The sequence below is a fragment of the Bombina bombina genome, chromosome 4 (genome assembly GCF_027579735.1).
Source record: "Bombina bombina isolate aBomBom1 chromosome 4, aBomBom1.pri, whole genome shotgun sequence".
Taxonomy (NCBI): Eukaryota; Metazoa; Chordata; class Amphibia; order Anura; family Bombinatoridae; genus Bombina; species Bombina bombina.
In genome coordinates, this window is record NC_069502.1 from 294,657,909 (window position 1) to 294,681,451 (window position 23,543).

The 23,543-nt window shown below is 38.5% G+C and overlaps 1 protein-coding gene across 1 annotated transcript in view; it reads left to right on the plus strand.

Annotated features, from left to right (window-relative positions):
• The first annotated feature begins 2,933 nt into the window (after positions 1-2,933).
• The window catches only part of LOC128656217 (phospholipid scramblase 1), a 78,855-nt gene continuing 58,245 nt past the window's right edge, over positions 2,934-23,543 (plus strand). Inside the window, exons 1-2 of the mRNA XM_053710006.1 lie at positions 2,934-2,968; positions 10,453-10,580. Coding sequence (XP_053565981.1) covers positions 2,956-2,968; positions 10,453-10,580 — 141 coding nt within the window. The 5' untranslated portion in view covers positions 2,934-2,955. The remainder of the gene's footprint in view (positions 2,969-10,452; positions 10,581-23,543) is intronic.

A 23,543-nucleotide genomic window follows, 5' to 3' on the forward strand; every position in this document is an offset into this window, starting at 1 on the left:
CCACAGCTCGAGCTGAGAGTCCGGAACGGAGAACAGTTTCTTAAAGGAAGAAGAAGGGGAAAAGAAAGAACCTAATCGCTCCCATTCATTCTTAATAATATTAGAAATACTATACAAAGTCACTATGTATGAGTATTGATAGGGGGCACTAAAGATGGTGGCAATGCAACTGTAACAATAAACCTGTATGAAAATATAATATTAAGGTTTGATACTACCTATAGAAATAAATGTTCATGCCATTCATATTATAGCTCGGCATAAACAAATGCAATAATAGTCGAGAGTCCCTTTATGTAATTTTACACTTGTATCAGAAAGTCCACCTAATAGGACTCCAATTGTACCGGTATTTGATAGAAGGCTGCTCTCTCCTCACAAGTAGATGTCATGAGATGTGGAAAAATGTAGAGAACAAGAGAGGCGCATGTGTGTTCCAGTAACAGAATGGCAATAAGCCAATAGACGCCCTAATCAGGGTACTCACATTTGTGAGGAGCAATAATACAGTGCTATTGGAGGCAGGCTGGATGTTTGGCAGTGACCCAGCTCACTGTTCAGTCTTGATATACAGGAACACAGGATCCCAATATCTGAATATGCAATGAAAAACAGAAGGGGCACCTGTGTGTACCAGTAGTGTAATATGGTATTAAAAAAACCTAATCGGGGTACTCATAGACAGTGCTTTTAGGAACAGGTTCTATAGTTGGCAGCAACCCAGCTTACTGGTCACCATGGTAGGCCAAAACTCAGGAACAAAGAACCCTGATGGTGAAAAGATAACAATCTCTGCAGAAAAAACTCCCAAAGGGAGTGATGGAATATGGTAGGCTAATTGACTAAGGTTCCAAAAATGTTGCTGATAATAAAAAACAATTTATTAAAAAATGGATAAAATAAATAAAAATACAATGGAACCCTAAGGTTAGATATGCTAGCTGCCCACCTTAGCTTTATGCAACGTGTTTCTCAGCATGTCAAACCCTGTTTTCATCAGGCATCAAATGTGAGTACCCTGATTAGGTTTTTTTAATACCATATTACACTACTGGTACACACAGGTGCCCCTTCTGTTTTTCATTGCCTATTCAGATATTGGGATCCTGTGTTCCTGTTTATCAAGACTGAACAGTGAGCTGGGTCACTGCCAAACATCCAGCTTGCCTCCAATAGCACTGTATGAGTGCTCCTCACAAATGTGAGTACCCTGATTAGGGTGTCGATTGGCTTATTCCCATTTTGTTACTGGTACACACATGCGTCTCTCTTGTTCTCTATATTTTTAGTAGAGAAACTAATTGATGGTTACAGGAAGTGACTGATTTCAATTATTTTTTCCAAGAGGTGTGCTACCAAATATTAAATTGAGGGTGCCAATAATTTTGTCCAATCCATTTTTGGAGTTTTGCGTGCAATTTGTCACATTTGCTTTTTTTCTCCAATAGAAATAAACATTAGAATGCCTAAACATTTGTAATTGCAACAGTTTTCTGGGTGAAGTGGTACATTATCTGACAGAAATGCAGGGGTGCCAATATTTTTGGACAAGACTGTATATGTCTGTAAATACAAATATACACATATAAACATAAATACATATATACACACAAAGTTTTTATATATATATATATATACGCACACATACATTTTTAGACATGTATATGTATGTATCTCGATGTTAAAACCCATTGCCTGCCTTTTTTTCTAACACCTGAGACTTCATATCTTTGAGCCCTTATAACTTTTTTGTGCAATATTTTTTAAATAATTTTTTTCAGATAGTGTTATTATGAGTGTAACTGTACTTTGTAATGTATTTTTGATGTGTTTTGTAAAACTTTTTTTTTTTGCGAAACAGTTAATCAGAGCTTTGAGGTCGCACTAACCAGACACGCGTTAACTTCAATTCCGCTCAAGCGATCGTGTTTACTTTCAACTTGGTACATGAGAGAAATACCCGATGCGCACAAACACCCACGATAAACTCCTTTACGGTTGTGCATAACAGTTAGCGCTCCACTCATAATATAGCCATTTATGCAGACATTTTGTAATACAGTGATTTATGTTGCACATATATCACAAGATACTGGAACTACATGTACATGATACCACTCTATACTTACTGAATATATACCTGTTATTCTTTCTAAGTAATGCATTCAATTCATTGCTTACTTAAAGGGACAGTCTACACCAGAATTTTTATTGTTTTAAAAGATAGATAATCCCTTTATTACCGATTTCCCAGTTTTGCATAACCAACACAGTTATAATAATATACTTTTAACCTCTGTGATTATCTTGTATCTAAGCCTCTGCAAACTGCCCCTTTTTTCAGTTCTGTTGACAGACTTGCAGCCTAGCCAATCAGTGCCTGCTCCCAGATTACTTCACGTGCATGAGCACAGTGTTATCTATATGAAATATGTGAACTAACACCCTCTAGTGGTGAAAAACTGTTAAAATGCAATCTGAAAGAGGTGGGCTTCAAGATCTAAGAAATTAGCATATGAACCTCCTAGGTGAAGCTTTCAACTAAGAATACCAAGAGAACAAAGCAAAATTGGTGATAAAAGTAAATGGGAAAATTGTTTAAAATTACATGCTCTATCTGAATCATGAAAGTTTATTTTGGCCTAGACTGTCCCTTTAAGGTCTGTGCAATTTAGGAGAAAGCTTGCCAAAATACCATACTATCCTTTATAAAATACACAAACCAAACAATTATGAGAAAAAGCCCTCTTCTAGCTTTAACGTGCATTGAGAATTGTATTTAAAACAAGCCCTGTCAGGTTCTAATTTATGTTTGTATAGTAAAAAATTATTTTCCTGTTTTTACTGGCATAAGACATGTTTGATCTTTGGAATCCTTTTCAAATAATTTCTCATGATAAATATATATATATATATATATTTTATTTTTTTTCAGATTTAATATAAAGTTGAAAGATGGAAATGAAAGGTAATGTGGAGTCTTTGTCACATACATTTTTATATCAAATATCACTAATTAAAAAAAGTACTCGTGTTTATAGCTTTATTTGCACTGACAGTTGCAAAAAAATAAAGGATAGCTTTCAGTGGTAGATTCCATTCCAGTTGAAATCGTGCCACAACATTTATCTCCAAAATCACTTAAAGGGTCAGTCTGTCTACTCTGGAAATGTATTGTAAAAAAAATTTAATCCCTTTATTGCCCAGTCCGCAGTTTTGCATGGCCAACATGCTTATATTAATATACTTTTACCTCTGATTACTTTGTAACTAAGGTCTCTGCAGACTGCTTCCTTATTTCAGTTATTTTGAGATACTTGTATTTTAGCCAATCATCGTTGACTCAAAAATAACTCCATGGGAGCAAGCACGTTATCTATATGACACACATGAACTAGCACTGTCTAGCTGTGAAAAACTGTCAAAATACAGTTATAAGAGGCGGCCTTCAACGGTTTAGAGATTAGCTAATGAGCATACCTATGTATAGCTTTCAACAATGAATACCAATCGAACAAAGAAAATTTGATGATAAAAGCAAATTGGAAAGTTGTTTAAAATTGCCCTATCTGAATCATGAAAGTTTTATTTTGACTTAACTGTTCCTTTGTTTTATTTCTTCTACAAGATATGACGAGTCCACGGATTTCATCCTTACTTGTGGGATATTCACCTCCTGCTAACAGGAAGTGGCAAAGAGCACCAAAGCAGAGCTGTATATATAGCTCCTCCCTTCCCTCAACCCCCAGTCATTCTCTTTGCCTGTGTTAGTAATAGGAAGAGGTAAAGTGAGGTGTTAGTTTAGATTCTTCAATCAAGAAGTTTTTTATTTTAAAATGGTGCCAGTGAGTTCTATTTTTCTCAGGGGGAAATAGTCGGTCTATTGCTTCCCAAGAGGAGTGGAGACATCTTATTTTCTGCCCTGATGTTGATGATCTTAGCGAACATTATCTAAGATCCATGATGGTTCCCACAACACAGCTGAAGGTAGTGTGAGAAAATCTTCAGTGTGGAGAACGGTGTCTTGCTACAAGCAGCATTGAGGTATGTTCAGTCTTTTGTTTCTGGGGAGACTTGATGCATCAGAACAGGCTGACATTGTTCCCTATATGGGGAAGGGTAAGCAGTATGCACTATATGAAAAGAAATGGTGTACCTGAAATCCCTTTATTTTATTTTATTTGCCAAAGTATGTAAATATACCTTTGAGGCTTATATAGGGGTGGACGCTGGGAGTTGCGGTTTGCTTAAGGGCTGTTAACTTGATTGCTGGCATGAAGGAGTGCAGTGTTACGATGTTGTCTGCATATACAAGAGGGCACATGGCTTATGTTTTTTATTACATTCATCATGGTGTTTGTACTTGCGACCCATGCGGGTCTTAGTCAGGATTAGAGTAACGCCCACGGTGGGGCCTATTTTCGCGCGCTCAGATGCGCAGTATCATCCGAATCGCATAGCAAGCAGAGGCTGGGGCTCTGGTGGGGCCTAAGTTGTCTACAACCTATCGAAAGGTCTTTTCAAGCTTATCAGGCTACAGCAAGTGCATTCCGGGGGCAGGTAGGCGCCTCAGAAGAGCTGTGGCGTGGTGCAAGGGCCATATTTAGATAATAAATAAAATCCTGTTATAATCGATATAAATTGTCTTTTTACATATCTAAGCAAGTGGATGCAATATTAAGAGAGTATTTTGGGCACTTTAAAATAGTTTTTTCTGTTCCAAACACGTTTTTGCAGATATCAGAAAAATAGTTGCGCTTTTAAATTTAAAGGCGCAGTACAGTTTGTTTGTTTTTTTACATTAATTTTTTGCATACAATTGGAATTCAGAGCTCAATAGTTTAAGCAGGGTACGACTATTATTAATATTGCTAGTCTGTTTAACATGTCTGACACTGAGGAGGAAACTCCTTGCTCAATGTGTTTAGATGCCACTGTGGAACCCCCTCTGGTTTTTTTGTCCCTCGTGTACTGAGAGGGCCTTACAATGTAAAGCACAAATTTTATGTAAAGAAAATGTGTCTAAAGATGATTCTCAGTCTGAGGAGAATCAGGGAATACCAGTAACTTCTCCCCAAGTGTCACAACCTTTAACGCCCACCCAAGCGATGCCTGGTTCTTCAACCGCATCTAATTCATTTACTCTGCAGGATATGGCTGCGGTTATGTCAACTACCCTTACAGATGTAGTATCTAAGTTGCCAGTGTTACAGGGCAAACGAAGTAGGACAGAGGTCAATGTGAATGCTGAGTCCTCTGATGCCTTGTTAGCTATTTCCGATGTACCCTCACAGGGATCTGAATTGGGGGTCAGGGAACTTCTGTCTGAGGGGGAACTTTCCGATTCGGGAAGTGCGTTACCTCAAAAGGACTCGGACGTCATGTCCTTTAAATTTAAGCTTGAACACCTCTGTCTGTTACTTAGGGAGGTTTTAGCGACTCTGGATGACTGTGACCCTATTGTGGTACCACCAGAGAAATTGTGTAAGATGGACAAATACTTAGAGGTACCTGCTTACACTGACGTTTTTCCGGTTCCTAAGAGAATCTCTGAGATTATTAAGAGGGAATGGGACAGACCGGGTATCCCGTTTTCACCCTCTCCTAATTTCAAGAAGATGTATCCCATATCTGACACTGTTCGGGACTCTTGGCAAACAGTCCCTAAGTTGGAAGGAGCTATATCTACCCTGGCTAAGCGTACAACTATTCCTATTGAGGACAGCTGTGCTTTCAAAGACCCTATGGATAAGAAATTGGAGGGTCTTCTAAAGAAATTGTTTATTCATCAGGGTTTCCTCTTACAACCAACGGCCTGCATTGTACCAGTTACTACTGCGGCGGCCTTCTGGTTTGAAGCCTTAGAAGAGTCCCTTAAGACTGAGACTCCTTTTAGAGGATATTTTAGATAGAATTAAGGCTCTTAAGCTGGCTAATTCTTTTATTACAGATGCCGCCTTTCAGATTGCCAAGTTGGAGGCTAAGAATGCAGGATTTGCTATTTTAGCGCGTAGAGCGTTATGGTTAAAATCTTGGTCTGCTGATGTGTCATCTAAATCAAAGCTTTTGGCTATTCCTTTCAAGGGGAAAACCCTATTCGGGCCTGACTTGAAGGAGATCATTTCTGACATTACGGGAGGTAAGGGTCATCTCCTACCTCAGGATAGAACTGCTAAACTGAGGGGTAAACAAAATAATTTTCGTTCCTTTCGGAACTTTAAAGGAGTCCCCTCTTCTTCCTCTTCCTCCGCCAAGCAGGAAGGGAATTTTGCTCAGGTCAAATCCGTCTGGAGACCCAACCAGACTTGGAACAAGGGTAAACAACCCAAGAAGCCCGCTGCTGCTACCAAAACAGCATGAAGGGACGGCCCCCGATCCGGGACCGGATCTAGTAGGGGCAGACTTTTTCTCTTTGCCCAGGCTTGGGTAAGAGATGTTCAGGACCCCTGGACACTGGAAATCGTGTCCCAAGGGTATCAACTGGAATTCAAAAATTCTCTCCCAAGGGGGAGGTTTCTTCTTTCACGATTGTCTGTAGACCAGATAAAAAGAGAGGCGTTCTTACGTTGTGTAAAAGACCTCTCTACTATGGGAGTAATTTGTCCCGTTCCAATACTGGAACAGGGGCAGGGATTTTATTCAAATCTTTTCGTGGTCCCCAAAAAAGAGGGCACGTTTCGACCTATTGACTACCGTGGACTTGAAGGATGCATATCTTCATATTCCTATCCAAAGGGATCATCACCCGTTCCTAAGGTTTGCCTTCCTGGACAAACATTTTCAGTTTGTGGTTCTTCCCTTCGGGTTGGCTACAGCACCCAGGATCTTCACGAAGGTTCTTGGGTCCCTTCTAGCGGTTCTCAGGCCGCAGGGTATTGCAGTGGCGCCTTATCTGGACGATATTCTGATCCAGGCATCGTCCTACCATCTGACAAAGTCTCATACAGACATGGTTCTGTCCTTTCTGAGGACTCACGGGTGGAAGATGAATCTAGAAAAGAGTTCATTAATTCCACAGACCAAGGTTCCCTATCCATGAAAATTTTCTTGACAGAGGTCAGAAAGTTAAAGATTCTGAATACATGCCATGCCCTTCAGTCCAATCCTCGGCCATCAGTGGCCCAGTGCATGGAGGTAATTGGATTGATGGTGGCGGCAATGGACATCATTCCGTTTGCTCATTTTCATCTCAGACCACTACAGCTGAGCATGCTCAGACAGTGGAATGGAGATTATGCAAATTTGTCTCCTCAGATAGATCTGGATCAGGAGACAAGAGACTCTCTTCTTTGGTGGTTGTCTCAGGATCATCTGTCCCAAGGGACGTGCTTCTGCAGACCCTCATGGGTGATAGTGATGACGGACGCCAGCCTTCTAGGTTGGGGTGCAGTCTGGAATTCCCTGAAATCTCAGGGTGTGTAGACTCAGTCGGAATCAATTCTTCCAATCAATATTCTGGAATTGAGGGCAATATTCAATGCGCTTCAGGCGTGGCCTCAGTTGGCTTCGGCCCAATTCATTTGTTTTCAGTCGGACAACATCACGACTGTGGCTTACATCAATCATCAGGGAGGAACAAGGAGTTCCTTAGTGATGACAGAAGTATCCAAGATAATTTGGTGGGGGGAGGCCCACTCCTGTTATCTGTCAGCAATCTACATCCCAGGAGTGGACAACTGGGAAGCGGACTTTTTAACCAGACAGACGTTTCATCTGGGGGAGTGGGAACTCCATCCGGAGGTCTTTGCCACTCTGATCCTCAGATGGGGCAGACCGGAGTTGGATCTGATGGCATCTCGTCAGAATGCCAAACTTCCAAGATACGGATCCAGGTCAAGGGATCCTCAGGCCAAACTGATAGATGCCTTGGCAGTGCCTTGGTCGTTCAACCTAGCTTATGTGTTTCCACCGTTTGCTCTCCTGCCCAGGGTGATTTCTCGGATCAAGCAGGAGAGGGCTTCAGTAATTCTAATCGCGCCTGCGTGGCCTCGCAGGACTTGGTATGCCAATCTAGTGGACATGTCCTCTCTGCCGCCGTGGAAGCTTCCATTGAGGCAGGACCTTCTCATTCAGGGACCTTTCCAACACCCAAATCTAGTTTCTCTACAATTGACTGCCTGGAGATTGAACGCTTGATTTTATCTAAGCAGGGTTTCTCTGATTCGGTCATTGATACTTTGATTCAGGCACGTAAGCCTGTCACTAGAAAGATCTATCATAAGATATGGCGTAAATATCTTGATTGGTGCGAATCCAAGGGCTACTCATGGAATAGAGTTAGGATTCCCAGGATTTTGTCTTTTCTCCAAGAAGGATTGGAGAAAGGGTTATCAGCGAGTTCCTTAAAGGGACAAATCTCTGCTTTGTCAATTTTGCTGCACAAATGTTTGGCAGATGTTCCAGACATTCAGTCTTTTTGTCAGGCTCTAACCAGAATTAAGCCTGTGTTTAGACCAATTGCTCCACCATTGAGTATGAATTTATTTCTTAATGTTCTTCAAGGGGTTCCGTTTGAACTCATGCATTCCATAGATATCAAGTTGTTATCTTGGAAAGTTTTATTTTTGGTTGCTATTTCTTCTGCTCGTAGAGTTTCTGAGCTTTCAGCGCTACAATGTAATTCACCTTATCTATCTTCCATTCTGATAAGGTGGTTTTACGCACCAAACCTGGTTTCCTTCCTAAGGGTGTGTCTAATAAGAATATTAATCAGGAAATTGTGGTTCCTTCATTATGTCCTAACCCTTCTTCCAAGAAGGAGCGTATGTTGCATAACTTGGACGTGGTCCGTGCCTTGAAGTTTTACTTGCAGGCGACTAAGGATTTCCGTCAATCATCTTCATTATTCATTGTTTTTTCTGGAAAGCGTAGGGGTCAGAAAGCTACGGCTACCTCTCTTTCTTTTTGGCTGAAGAGTATCATCCGTCTGGCATATGAGACCACTGGACAGCAGCCTCCTGAAAGAATTACTGCTCATTCTACTAGGGCTGTGGCTTCCTCGTGGGCATTTAAAAACTATGCTTCTGTTGAACAGATTTGCAAGGCTGCAACTTGGTCGTCTCTTCACACTTTTTCAAAATTTTACAAATTTGATACTTTTGCTTCTTCTGAGGCTGGTTTTGGGAGAAAGGTTCTTCAAGCAGTGGTGCCTTCCGTTTAGGTCTCTGTCTTGTCCCTCCCTTTCATTTGTGTCCTGTAGCTTTGGTATTGTATCCCACAAGTAAGTATGAAATCCGTGGACTCGTCATATCTTGTAGAAGAAAAGGAAATTTATGCTTACCTGATAAATTTATTTCTTCTACGATATGACGATATGACGAGTCCACAGCCCACCCTGTCATTTTTAAGACATTTTAAGGTATATATTATATTTTTGTTAAACTTCAGTCACCTCTGCACCTTTGGCTTTTCCTTTCTCTTCCTAACTTCGGTCGAATGACTAGAGGTGGAGGGAAGGGAGGAGCTATATATACAGCTCTGCTGTGGTGCTCTTTGCCACTTCCTGTTAACAGGAGGTTAATATCCCACAAGTAAAAATGAAATCCGTGAAATCGTCATATCGTAGAAGAAATAAATTTATCAGGTAAGCATAAATTTCCTTTTCTCCTCTCTCCTAAAGGTTTTTTGCTGGCAAACATTCATATTGCTTTAGGCTGATAGGTGGATGTAGAATAGTCTTATCTATTAGCAAAGCCAGAAATACCTTCAAAGCACTTGTGCATTTGAAGATTTGTTACAGTCCATATATAGTTTTTCTATAGATAGTTTAGATTAAAAAAATAATATCCTAATGTAATACATTCATTTCATGTGGAACAAATAGCAATAAAACAAATTCATTATTCTCAAGGGCTTATTTTGGTTGAAGAAATGTATGTTTATGTTGAATCAATTTCTTACTGGAAAATGAATGGCATCTTTAAAGGGACACTGAATCCACATTTTTTCTTTCGTGATTCAGATAGAGCATGCAATTCTAATCAACTTTCTAATTTACTCCTATTATAAAATGTTCTTCATTCTCATGGTATCTTTATTTGAAAAGCAAGAATGCAAGTTTAGATGCCGGCTCATTTTTGGTGAACAACCTGGGTTGTTCTTGCTGATTGGTGGATAAATTCACCCACCAATAAACAAGTGCTGTCCAGGGTATGAACCAAAATAATGACTGGCTCTGTAGCTTAGATGCCTTCTTTTTCAAATAAAGATAGCATGAGAACAAAGAAAAATTGATTATCAGAGTAAATTAGAAAGTTGCTTAAAATTGCATGCTCTATCTGAATCACAAAAGAACAAAACTGGGTTCAGTGTCCCTTTAAACCTTATATAGAAATCATATTTCAGACAGAAGGTTATCAGATTATATGGAATACAAACAGGTATCCATATGCTTGTCATTTTGTATAACATTGTATTGGCACAGCTATGATTGCTCATAATCTTATATATTAGGTCCACAAGGTGCTTATGGAGGACCACATCCTGGCCAGCCAATGGGATCTGATGTTCCACCATCTGTCTGGATGCCAGCTCCTGTTCCAATCTCCAACTGCCCACCAGGGCTAGAATATCTAACACAGGTAATCTGGTGTCTGTGCTATAAATACACATTTGATTTGTTCTCTATTATTTTCCCCACAATATACAATTTTAAAGTAGGGTTTTGAAGGTAGTTGTGGTTTTTGCACCAGTGTTCTGCATTATTTTGCCTGTTCATATTAGTGCTTCCCCTTTCTATAAGTAAACAGAATTACCAATAACAATATCTTATGTCTTTTATTTATGCTTTTGAATTTTACTGGAAGTCTGGGCTAATGCTGTAATTCCAAGCACTTGTTTACCCAGTTTCAAGCTTCATACTGGTTCCACCAGTTTAACTAGTTATTGAACGGTTAACATAAGATGAAAAGACGTCCCATTTTTAATGGGATTGCCCCGTTTTTTTACACACTGTCCCCTTTGTCCCCAGAACTTTTGACTGTTTACTTATTTCATTTTTTTATCATATATATATATGTGATTATGCAACACTCACGCTGTATTATTTGTATGTCCATTGCAGCACTATCACATGCAATACCTGTTGCTGTTAGCTGCTCTGCAGTCGGGGCACTATAGTTCTCTGCATGCTGCAGTAGTGAGGAGGCAAGACAAGTTTGTGCACCTTTTTAGTGGTGTCTGGGAGTGGGGGGCAAAGAGATAGTTGAGCAGTAGAGACAGAGTTGATCTGTATAGAGAGAGAGAGAGAAATTGAACATCAGAGAAAGAGCTTAAAAGCAGACAAAGAACTGAACAGCAGAGAGAGAGTTGAACAGCAGAGAGATTACTCTAATTTATGGTTAATAACTACTAATGTATTTTATTATTAAGTGTTGTTAATATTATATTTATTTTATCAAATGTGTTGGGGTATGTGAGAGAAAAAATACCTTTCAAAATATAAAATAAAAAGAGTCCGGCCTAAGTTAAAAAAATAACCAGTTGCAACGGGTAGGAATTACAGTTAATTATGTTTTGTATATTTTGTTATCTGTATGTTTTCAGCAGTGCTCCAAGTGAAGTTATAATAGAATAATGGTGATAAAGATAGTCTAAGGCCATCTCTAGCTCAAAGGGCGCCTAAGCATGTGTGTAAGGTGTATGCAACATTGTTGTTAGTTAAAGGGTGGAGACATACCGAGGTTAAGAGGTGAAGATAACTTCAATTTGGCCTATTCTTTCTTTAGCGCCAATAAAGATGCTCGTTTTTTGGCAAAGGCTCAACCCAGGCTTGCTAAGTCCTTAGACAGTTAAAACAAATATTACTTAAAAACAGCATGCTGGATGACTCGCTGTTCCTAGCCATTGACAAGGGGAGTAATGCCTCCACGACTGGGCCTGGGGGTCTCTCCTTGGGTATGCGATGGGGCAAATAACTCATAACGATTGTAGTCTCTGTCAAAGGGCGTAGAAGTCAGACTCCGCTCTGTGTCACCTTGTCTAGGCCACTGACCATCAAGGCATGGGTTAATATTATTAATAGTTTAGTGCCGATTGCCACCACCTTTAAATTAAAGCTTTTATTACCTGATGTTGTTGTGTTGATTTTAATAAATGCGACCGTGTTAATGTGTTATTTGTTATACTAAGTTTTATGTAAGTTGAGCTTTGTCAAGCGAAGCTAAGGTAGTTTTAGTTTTTTTTATAGTTATATATTACTAATTAATAGGGCATGTAATCCCTTATAGTGGCAGCTATTATTTTCAATCAGTATTTAATTTAAAATTAAAGGATTGAAATGCCAAAACCTAGTCGACAATCCATCTTTTTCATTTTGAGTATGTTGCATGTCATCAATGAAGTGTCCCTTTTTTTCCCCCTCAGATCTGGTTAACATATAATAGAAACGTAACTACAAGGGCACTTAGAGACATGATACTCAAAAATCTTCTCTGGTCTATTTAAAAGTGAATGTTTTAAAATATATTACAGAGCTAGTGCATTGCTTTTCCTTCAATTAAGGATACCAAGAGAATGAATCACAGCTTTGATAAAGAAATAAAAAAAAGATATGATTCATGTCCCTTTAACTAATTCAATAAAATGTGTCACATTTTAATCACTAGCATTTTAGGTGTCAGCAGTGTTCCCTCTAAGGCCACATTTATATGAGCGGCCCAGAAGTGAAACTGTTCATTAGAGAACCACAGCCCAGTTGGCAAACACTATACAATGCAGACCACAAGGTATGGCTCCCTTATTAACTGTTTTACTGCTGAGCCACTCACAAAATGTAGCCTTAGAGGGAATACTAGGTGTCAGATAAGATAATTGTAAAGATGGTTTCAGAGGCTGGTTGATCAGACAGGAAGCAATTTGCTCAGTTTAATAGTGTGATTTCATTGATCCCCAGTGTGATCTGGAGACCAGGCTTAAAATAGTGTGTCACACTGTCTCATACTGTTACAGCTCTGCGACTAGAATACATTTGTGATTTACTTGTTCAGCAAGCCTATACACTGATATAGCAAGATAAGAGCAAATTTTCTTAACTTCCTGTCTGCAAATCTTGTTTACTTTATCAGTTGTTTACAATGTTCATGTAATATTTTACCCCTTGCTTTATATTTAATTACTGTGTACACTATTACACCCTGAAGATTATTTTGCTGATATGCAAATATTTGTGTTAGCCTTTGTCCCAACATTTATTACTATGACAATAATGTGACCTTTGTCATAAGCAGACCTATACATCTGAAATTACTATTGGGTACAATTTGCAAATCTTATGACACATTGTCAGTGTAAAAACTAAAATGTTACATATATATATATATATATATATATATATAGAGACTGTGTGTGTGTGTATATATATATATATATATATATATATATATATATATATATACAGGTGGCCCTCGGTTTACAACGGTTCAATTTACACCGTTTCAGAATAACAACCTTTTTTTCAGTCATGTGACTGCTATTGAAAAGCATTGAGAAGCAGTGCATTGATTAAAATAGCCAGTAGGTGGAGCTGTCCGCTTGTGTTGCAGCAAAGCCAAGCAAGCTGAAATTAATCAGTTTAACCAGACTTGAGCTATCAAGCAGATTTCAAAGGAACAAGATCTTCCTGTCTATAAATAAGTCCAGATTGGAATGCATAGAAAGAACTGTTTTCAGAAAAATGCAAGTAAAGTCTGTGTTGTGTGATTATTTTATTAGGTTTATAATGCTGTTTAGCAAATGTTTTTGTTCATTTAACTTAGTTTAATTATATATTCTGTGTTGTGTGATTATTTTATTAGGTTTATAATGCTGTTTAGCATGTAAAGTCTTCTTTTCAAAGCTTTAAAATAATGTATTAGGTGTTACTTATGACAATTTTGAGAGGGGCCTGGAACCTAACCCCCTCACTTCCCATTGACTTACATTATAAACTGGGTTTCAATTTACGAGGGTTTCGATTTACAACCATTCCTTCTGGAACCTAACCCCGGCGTAAACTGAGGGCTATGTGTATATGTATGTGTGTGTGTATATATATATATATATATATATATATATATATATATATATATATATATATATATATTGCCAGCATTCCACTGCTATAAAGTTTGGTCTTGGTATGGTTCACTTTTCTTCCGCCCTTGTCAAAGTTTCACAAAGTGCTTCACTATTGTTTTTATGGACCTGTGTGGGAAAATTTCACGAAAGTCATAATTGTTATATATTTATATACTGTATTTTATAAATATATATAAATATAAAATATATTATATATTTTATCTTTATTTTATATATATATATATTTAAAAGAAGTCCTGACTGACTCATCAACGCCCAGCTCAAACCGTTTAACATAGCAGCATGAAATTTGAAATGTAGGTTGTTTTTATGATGTAGGCACCCACCACTAAGGAAGGATTTTTGGAAATTACAACCCTAAGGAGGTGAAAAAGTGGGGTGAACTTTTTTAGGAGGATACCTATATCTCAAAAGCTGACAATGTTACAGATGTGAAAATTCGTATTTAGATTCTCCTTAACAATTAAAGATACACATGCTTTACCATTTCCCAAAAATACACTTAAGGGGGGTCAAAAGGGGGGGGTGATTTAGGTGAGAATACCTATAGCTCATAAACAAAAGATGTTAGAGTCGTGAAAATTGGTATTTAGATTCTCCTTGAAAAATAAACACATATTTCTTCTACAAGATACGACGAGTCCACGGATTTCATCCTTACTTGTGGGATATTATCCTCCTGCTAACAGGAAATGGCAAAGAGCACCACAGCAGAGCTGTATATATAGCTCCTCCCTTCCCCTCCACCACCAGTCATTCTCTTTGCCTGTGTTATACTAGGAAGACATGGTAAAGTGAGGTGTTAGTTTTAGTTTCTTCAATCAAGAAGTTTTTTATTTTAAATGGTACCGGTGAGTACTATTTTCCTCAGGGGGATATGGAAGAAGATTTCTGCCCTGAGGTTGATGATCTTAGCAGTTGTAACTAAGATCCATGCTGGTTCCCACAAGACTTCTGAAGGTAACCATGAGACATCTTCAGTGTGTAGACCGGTTCATGCTACAAGCAGCATTAAGGTATGTGCAGCCTTTTTATTCTGAGGAGACTTGATATATCAGAACTGGCTGGCATTTATTTCCCTGTATGGGAATGGGGTAAACAGTAATTCTATTTTATAAGAAGGGTATTACTGGAGTCCCTGGATTTTATTATAAATAGTTGACTTATGGGCATTATGTGACACTATGGGAATACATCAAGGTCCTTTCCAACATCCAAATCTAACTTCTCTGCAGCTGACTGCGTGGAGATTGAACGCTTGATTTTATCAAAGCGAAGATTCTCTGATTCTGTTATCAGTACCTTGATACAGACTAGAAAGCCTGTCACTAGAAAAATCTATCATAAGATATGGCGTAAATATCTTTATTGGTGTGAATCCAAGGGCTACTCATGGAGTAAAGTTAGGATTCCTAGAATTCTGTCTTTTCTCCAAGAAGGATTGGAGAAAGGCTTATCAGCTAGTTCCTTAAAGGGACAAATTTCGGCGGCTGCAATTTTGTTTCACAAACGCTTGGTAGATGTTCAGTCTTTTTGTCAGGCTTTAACCAGAATTAAGCCTGTATTTAGACCAATTACTCCTCCCTGGAGTTTGAATTTAGTTCTTCGAGTTCTTCAAGGGGTTCCATTTGAACCTTTAAATTCCATAGATATAAAATTATTATCTTGGAAAGTTCTGTTTTTGGTTGATATTTCTTCTGCTCGACGAGTTTCTGAGCTTTCAGCGTTACAGTGTGATTCGCCTTATCTCATATTTAATTCTGATAAGGTGGTTTTACGTACCAAACCTGGTTTTCTTCCTATTGTTTCAAATAAGAATATTAATCAGGAAATTATTGTTCCTTCATTGTGTCCTAATCCTTCTTCCAAGAAGGAGCGTCTGTTACATAATTTGGATGTAGTCTGTGCCTTAAAGTGTTACTTACAGGCAACTAAGGATTTCCGTCAATCATCTTCATTGTTCATTGTTTATTCTGGAAAGCGTAGGGGTCAGAAAGCTACGGCTACCTCTCTTTCTTTTTGACTGAGAAGTATCATCCGCCTGGCATATGAGACTGCTGGACAGCAGCCTCCTGAAAGAATTATGGCTCATTCTACTAGGGCTGTGGCTTCCACATGGGCTAAAAACGATGCATCTGTTGAACCGATTTATAAGGCTGCGACTTGGTCGTCCCTTCATACTTTTTCCAAATTTTACAAATTTGATACTTTTGCTTCTTCTGAGGCTGTTTTTGGGAGGAAAGTTCTTCAAGCAGTGATGCCTTCCGTTTAGGTCTCTGTCTTGTCCCTCCCTTTCATCCGTGCTGTGTAGCTTTGGTATTGTATCCCACAAGTAAGGATGAAATCCATGGACTCGTCGTATCTTGTAGAAGAAAAGTAAATTTATGCTTACCTGATAAATTGATTTCTTCTACGATACGACGAGTCCACGGCCCTCCCTGTCAATTTAAGACAGATTATATATTTTTATTATTTTCAACTTCAGTCACCTCTGCACCTTTTAGCTTTTCCTTTCTCTTCCTATAACCTTCGGTCGAATGACTGGTGGTGGAGGGGAAGGGAGGAGCTATATATGCAGCTCTGCTGTGGTGCTCTTTGCCACTTCCTGTTAGCAGGAGGATAATATCCTACAAGTAAGGATGAAATCCGTGGACTCGTCGTATCGTAGAAGAAATCAATTTATCAGGTAAGCATAAATTTCCTTTTTACCATTTCCCAAAAATCCACTTAAAGGGACATGAAATCCAAATTATTTATTTCATGATTCAGATGGAGAACACAATTTTAAACAACATTCCAATTTACTTCTATTATCGAATTTGCTTCATTCTTTAGTTATCCTTTGTTGAAGAAATCACAATGCACATGGGTGAGCCAATCGCAAGAGGCATCTATCTGCATCCACCAATCAGCAACTACTGAGCCTATTTAGATATGCCTTTCAAGAAAGGATATCAAGAGAATGAACCAAATTAGATAAGAGAAGTATACAGGAAAGTTGTTTAAAAATGTATGCTCTTTCTAAATCGTGAAAGAAAAAAATTGGGTTTCATGTCCCTTTAAGGGTGGTCAAAAGGGGGGCTGATTTTTTCGGATACCTATACCTCAAAAACCAAAGATTCTTCTTGAAAAATAAAGAAATACGTGTTTTAACATTTCCCGAAAATCCACTTAAGGGGGGGTCAAAAGGGGGGGGGGGTATGAGAATACCAAAAAAACTAAGATATTGCAGATGTGAAAATTGGTATTTCGATTCTCCTTTAAAAATAAAGAAATAAAACCTAGATTACGAGTTTTGTGTACGTGTTTTAACGCTGAATAAATGGTAATTTCAGCGTTAAAACAGCACCGCAGCCATTACAAGTCTTGTCAGTATAGCTGTAACGCAACGTCAGTCCCGTACTCGTAAAAATTAGGTTTTTTTCATTTGCCTTCCATAGCGCAGCCATTACAAGTTTTGCGGTGAGGCTAAAAAGCTTTCATTGCAGCCTATACCGACAAGGTCCGTTCCGCAATCTAAAAGCAGTAGTTATGAGTTTTACGCTACAAAACTGTTACATAAACCTCATAACTAAAGTGTTACAAAGTGCACATAACACCCATAAACTACCTATTAACCCCTAAACAGAGGCCCTCCCGCATCGCAAAACACTATTTTAAAGTTATTAATCCCTAATCTGACGCTCCCGACATCGCCGCCACTATTAAAAATGAACCCCTATTCCGCCGCTCCGACATCGTTGCCACTATACTAAAGTTAGTAACCCCTAAACCGCCGCCCTTCCGCATCGCAAACACTATTTAAATATTATTAACCCCTAATCTGCCCATATTGCCCCCACTATACTAAAGTTATTAAGCCCTAATTCCGCTGCCAGTATAATAAACCTATTAACCCCTAAACCGCAAGCCCCCCACATCGCAATAAACTAATTTAAACTAGTAACCCCTAAACCTAACCCTAACACCCCCAACTTTAACATATTTAAAATAGAGCTAAATTACTTTTTCCTTAGGATAGCCTTATGCATGTCCCAGGCATTTTTAAATTCCTTTACAGTCTTTGTGTTTACCACCTCAAATGGAAGTTAATTCCATGAATCCACCACCCTTTCTGTAAAAAAATGCTTCCTCAAATTTCTCCTGAATCTGCTACCCTCTAACTTTAGATTGTGACCCCTTGGAAGACTGCAAGAGTAGTGCCTATCCATAAAAGTGGTGAATTAACCTTGGTTACTAACTATCGCGCAATATCATGGCTCCCAGTATTGTCAAAAATCTTAGAAAAATGCATCCATACGCAACTATGTTCAATCAGGTTTTCGCCTGAATCACTCCACTACAACTGCCCTCCTAAAAGTTTGCAACGACATCCTAACAGGCATGGAACAAGGAGACCTAACTGGAGCAATTTTCCTTGATTTTGCAAAGGCCTTTGACACAGTAGACCACAACATACTACTGCTCAAACTAAAAAACTCAGGTATTGGTGATCGGCCACTAACCTGGTTTGGATCATATGTATCGGATCAATCACAGTATGTCTCCATTTCTGACAGCGACTCCCTCTCTCTCCCAGTCACGTGTGGTGTTCCCCAAGGTTCCATTTTCGGCCCCCTACTATTCACATTATTTATAAATGATCTGCCAAATGTCTGCAAATCCTCAACTGTACACATGTACGCAGACTACACGGTAATCTATGCAAACAAATCCGATCTGCCACAGCTTGAGGCAGTGCTCCAAGACCAGTTAACAGAGGTAGAAAAGTGGATCTCAAAAAACAAACTCTTCCTAAACACTGACAAAACTGTCACAATGATCTTTGGAACGGTACCTAAATTACACAAACTACAAAATTCCCATCCACTCATCAAAACAAAATCAAATTGCACACTGACCGCAGTCCACTCTTTCAAATACTTGGGTATGTTGTTAGACCCCAATCTACCTTTTGGCCTCCACGTAGAAAAACTTGCATCTAAACTCTATCCAAAACTAGGTGCCCTGTACAGAAACAAATCCTGCCTCAGCCCTACAGTAAAGGAAAAGATTGTACAGCAAATGCTGATGCCAATCATGGATTATGGGGATGTAGTATATGCACCTGCACCGCAAACTCACCTTAATAAACTTAATACATTGTATAATTCATTCTGCCGCTTTGTGCTACAATGTAACTACAGGACCCACCATTGTGACATGCTAAAAGAACTAAACTGGCTGTTGCTGGAATCCAGACGCACACCCTCCATCTTTCCAGCCTTGTGTTTAAGAGCTTTTCTGGGAAGCTCCCACCCTACCTGAGCAGAATTCTCTCCCCAGCTATTCCCACCTCCTATAACCTCCGATCCAGTACCAGCACATTATTTAGCTTGCCTCAATACAAAAAGAAAGCAGCTCGATCCTCCTTTTCCTACAGAGCACCGAAAATATGGAACGACCTCCCGCACACTTTCAAACCTTCCCCAAGCCTAAAATCCTTTAAGAGATCCCTCTCTACATATCTCAAAACAGAATGCACCTGTCATGGATGATTATATATTTTCTACCTGTTCTATGTTAAATTTTGCATATATTATGTATTAATATTGTTTTTGTATTTTATTGTACCCTATTGTATCAATGCAATGTTTTGTGGACCCAGAACATACATGAAAAAAATGGTAAAATATTTTATAAATAAATAAATGAATTGACTAACTACCTAGTTAAAATAAATACAAACTTACCTGTGAAATAAAACCTAAGCTGCCTTACACTAAAACCTACCATTACAAAAAATAACAAACACTAAAATTACTAAAAATAAAAAAAACTACCATTACACAAAATAACAAACGAAATTATTTAAAACAATAAAAAATATTCCTATTCTAATACCCTTTTAAAAAAAAAAAAAACACCTCAAAATAAAAAAGCCTAATCTAGAATAAACTACCAAGGGCCCTTAAAAGGGGCATTGCCCTAAATTTTAACAGCTTTTTTGCTACAAAACAAAACAAACACCCCGTAACAGTATACAACCCCCCAGCCCCCAAACCCACAAAATAAAACTAAAGTAAAAGCTAATCTACCCATTGCCCTGAGAAGGGCATTTCCCACCCAAAAACAAAAAAAATACATTACACAAAATAACAAATGATCAAAAATAATAAAAATGATTCCTATTCTAATGCCTATTAATGCCTATTAAAAAAAAACACCCCAAAATAAAAAACCTAATCTACAATAAACTACCAATAGCCCTTAAAATGGCCTTTTGTAGGGCATTGCCCTAAGTTAAACAGCTCTTTTACCTGAAAACAAATACAAAGTCCCACTAACATTACAAAACACCACCCCCCAAACCCACAAAATAAAATAAAAAAACTATCTAAAAAAACCCAAGCTAACCATTACCCTGAAAAGGGCATTTGTATGGGCATTTAGCTCTTTTGCATTGCCCTGGAAAGGGCATTTAGCTCTTTTATGAAAAGCCCAAAAGCTAAACTAAAAAAAAAAAACCCACCCAAAAAAAACCTTAAAAAACTAACTAACCCCCGAAGATCCACTTACAGTTTTTGAAGTCCCGCTTTAACGATCTTCATCCAGACGGCCTCTTCTATCTTTATCCAGAAGGCCCCTTCTGTCTTCATCCAGGTGGCATCTTCTATCTTCATCTCGGCAGCGCAGAGCGGGTCCATCCTGTAAACATCCGGTGCGGAGCATCCTCTTTATACAGTTGCCACCGTATACTGAATCTTCATTGCAAGGTATGTGATTCAAAATGGCCTCCCTTTGATTCCTATTGGCTGATTTGAATTTCCAAAATCAAATCAGCCAATAGGAATCGAAGGGACGCCATTTTGTGGGTTTGGGGGGTGGGGGTTGTATACTGTTAGAAGGTGCCGCCTGGATGAAGACTTCTCGCCGCCTGGATGAGGACTTCGCTGCCTGGTTGAAGATTGTTCAAGTGGGACTTCAAAAACTGTAAGTGGATCTTGTTTTTTGTTTTTTTTTAGTTTAGGGTTTGGGCTTTTCATAAAAGAGCTAAATGCCCTTTTCAGGGCAATGCCCATACAAATGCCCATTTCAGGGAAATGGTTAGCTTAGGTTTTTTTTAGATTGTTTTTTTTATTTTGGGGGGTTGGGGGTTTGTAATGTTAGTGGGACTTTTTTTTCAGTTAAAAGAGCTATTTAACTTAGGGCAATGCCCTACAAAATGCCATTTTAAGGGCTATTGGTAGTTTATTGTAGATTAGTTTTTTTATTTTTTTAATTTTTTTAAATGGGTATTAGAATAGGAATAATTTATTATTTTTGATAATTTGTTATTTTGTGTAATGTATTTTTTTCGTTTTGGCGTGGGTTTTTATTTTTATATTAGGGCTTGGGCATTTCATAAAAGAGCTGAATGCCCTTTAAGGGCAGGAAAAGGAGCTAAATGCCCTTTTAAGGTCAATGCCCATACAAATGCCCTTCTCAGGGCAATGGGTAGATTTGGTTTTACTTTAGGTTTATTTTGTGGGTTTGGGGGGTTGTAATACTGTTAGGGGGTGTTTGTTTTGTTTTGTAGCAAAAGAGCTGTTAACTTTAGGGCAATGCCCTACAAAATGCCCTTTTAAGGGTACCCAAAAGGCCCTTTTAAGGGCCCTTGGTAGTTTATTCTAGATTATGCTTTTTTTATTTTGGGGTGTTTTTTTTTTAAGGGTATTAGAATAGGAATAATTTTTATTGTTTTAGATAATTTCATTTGTTGTTTTGTGTAATTATAGGTTTTTTTATTTTTAGTTATTTTAGTGTTTGTTATTTTTTGTAATGGTAGGTTTTAGTCTAAGGCAGCTTATGTTTTATTTCGCAGGTAAGTTTGTATTTATTTTAACTAGGTAGTTAGTAAATAGTTAATAACTATTTACTAACTAAATTTTCATCAGGGACTGCCAATCCCAGTTTAGATATAAGAACAATAAATATTTTTTTTATTTTTCATAAGAGGCTGGATTCCATTGTCTTTCATTGCCTCATTCTCTTGGTATCTTTTGTTGCAGAAGCGGTGATGCACCACTAGCTGAATGCATTAGGTGAGTCGATAACTTGAGTCGATAACTTGAGACATATACGTATGTGCAGCCGCCAATCCGCAGCTCCTGAGCCTATCTAGGTATCCTTTTCAGTAAAGGATACCAAGAGAACAAAAAAGTGATTGCAGAAATAAACTGGAAAGTGAGTTAAAATCACATGCTCTATCTGAATCAAGAAAGAAACAAGTTGAGGTTCATGTCCCTTTAAGTGCTATCCTTTAAATGGCACTAAGCAACATAACACGTCTTTATACAACACGCCTACTATTTGGATGATACATTGAAATGATTTCATACATTGTTCTATGAAATGTTTCAGAATAGGGAGCATCAGTTTAACCCCTTAACGACCGAAGACGTACAGGGTACATCCTCCAAAAAAATACAGTTAACGCCTGAGGATGTACCCTGTACGTCCTCGGTCTTGGAAAGCGGTGGAAGCGATCCTGATCGCTTCTAGCCGATTTCCGGTTATTGCAGTGATGCCTCGATATAGAGGCATCCTGCAATAACCCTCCTTGGCCATCCGATGCAGAGAGAGACACTCTGTGGCCCTCTCTGCAGGGCCGCCACTAGAAATTTTGGGGCCCCTGACTTAACCATTGATCAGGGCCCCCCCCTCCTTTGACGTGCAATTTTTGACCAAGTGACTAAAACATATATGCACTTTTTTCTTAAGTGTCTATTTAAACTTGGAAATGTTGTAAAGGTAGTAACATACATTGAAACACACACACTCACACATAAGGATTCACATATAGACACTCTAGCAAACACGCAAAGAAACTCAGACACAGACACCAAAACAGACACTTAGCACTTGTTTACATTGACCTGACAAGTAATGAGGTAAACTACAGTTTTGTAAAAAAAGGAGATTTAGAAAACAAAATATGGAGTTCTTATTATCTTTTTGTAAAGGATGATGCCAACTAAATGATGACAACAGCATGCAGTAGCTGAAAGGAAGGGCCCTGAACTACCTAAACAATAATTTAAAGGTTAAATGGTAGATTGGTGACTTCCGGAAAGGTCTCATTAGTCTCAAAGTCTGTAGAAAGATGTGAATAATCAGTAGTAAGGTCAAAATGTCCTAAAAAGGAACAGACAATGGACACACACACACACACAAACTCAAACTTGCACATACACCCAAGGAAACACCAACAGAGACAGCCTCAGAAAACACACAAAGACATACACACACACACACAGAGACACCCACAGAAAACACAGAAAGACATACATACACACCCTCACTGAGACATCCACAGAAAACACGCAAAGACATACACCCTCACAGAGACACCCACAGAAAATACACACCCTCACAGAGACATCCACAGAAAACACAGACATACATACATACACACACACACACACACACCCTCACAGAGACATCCA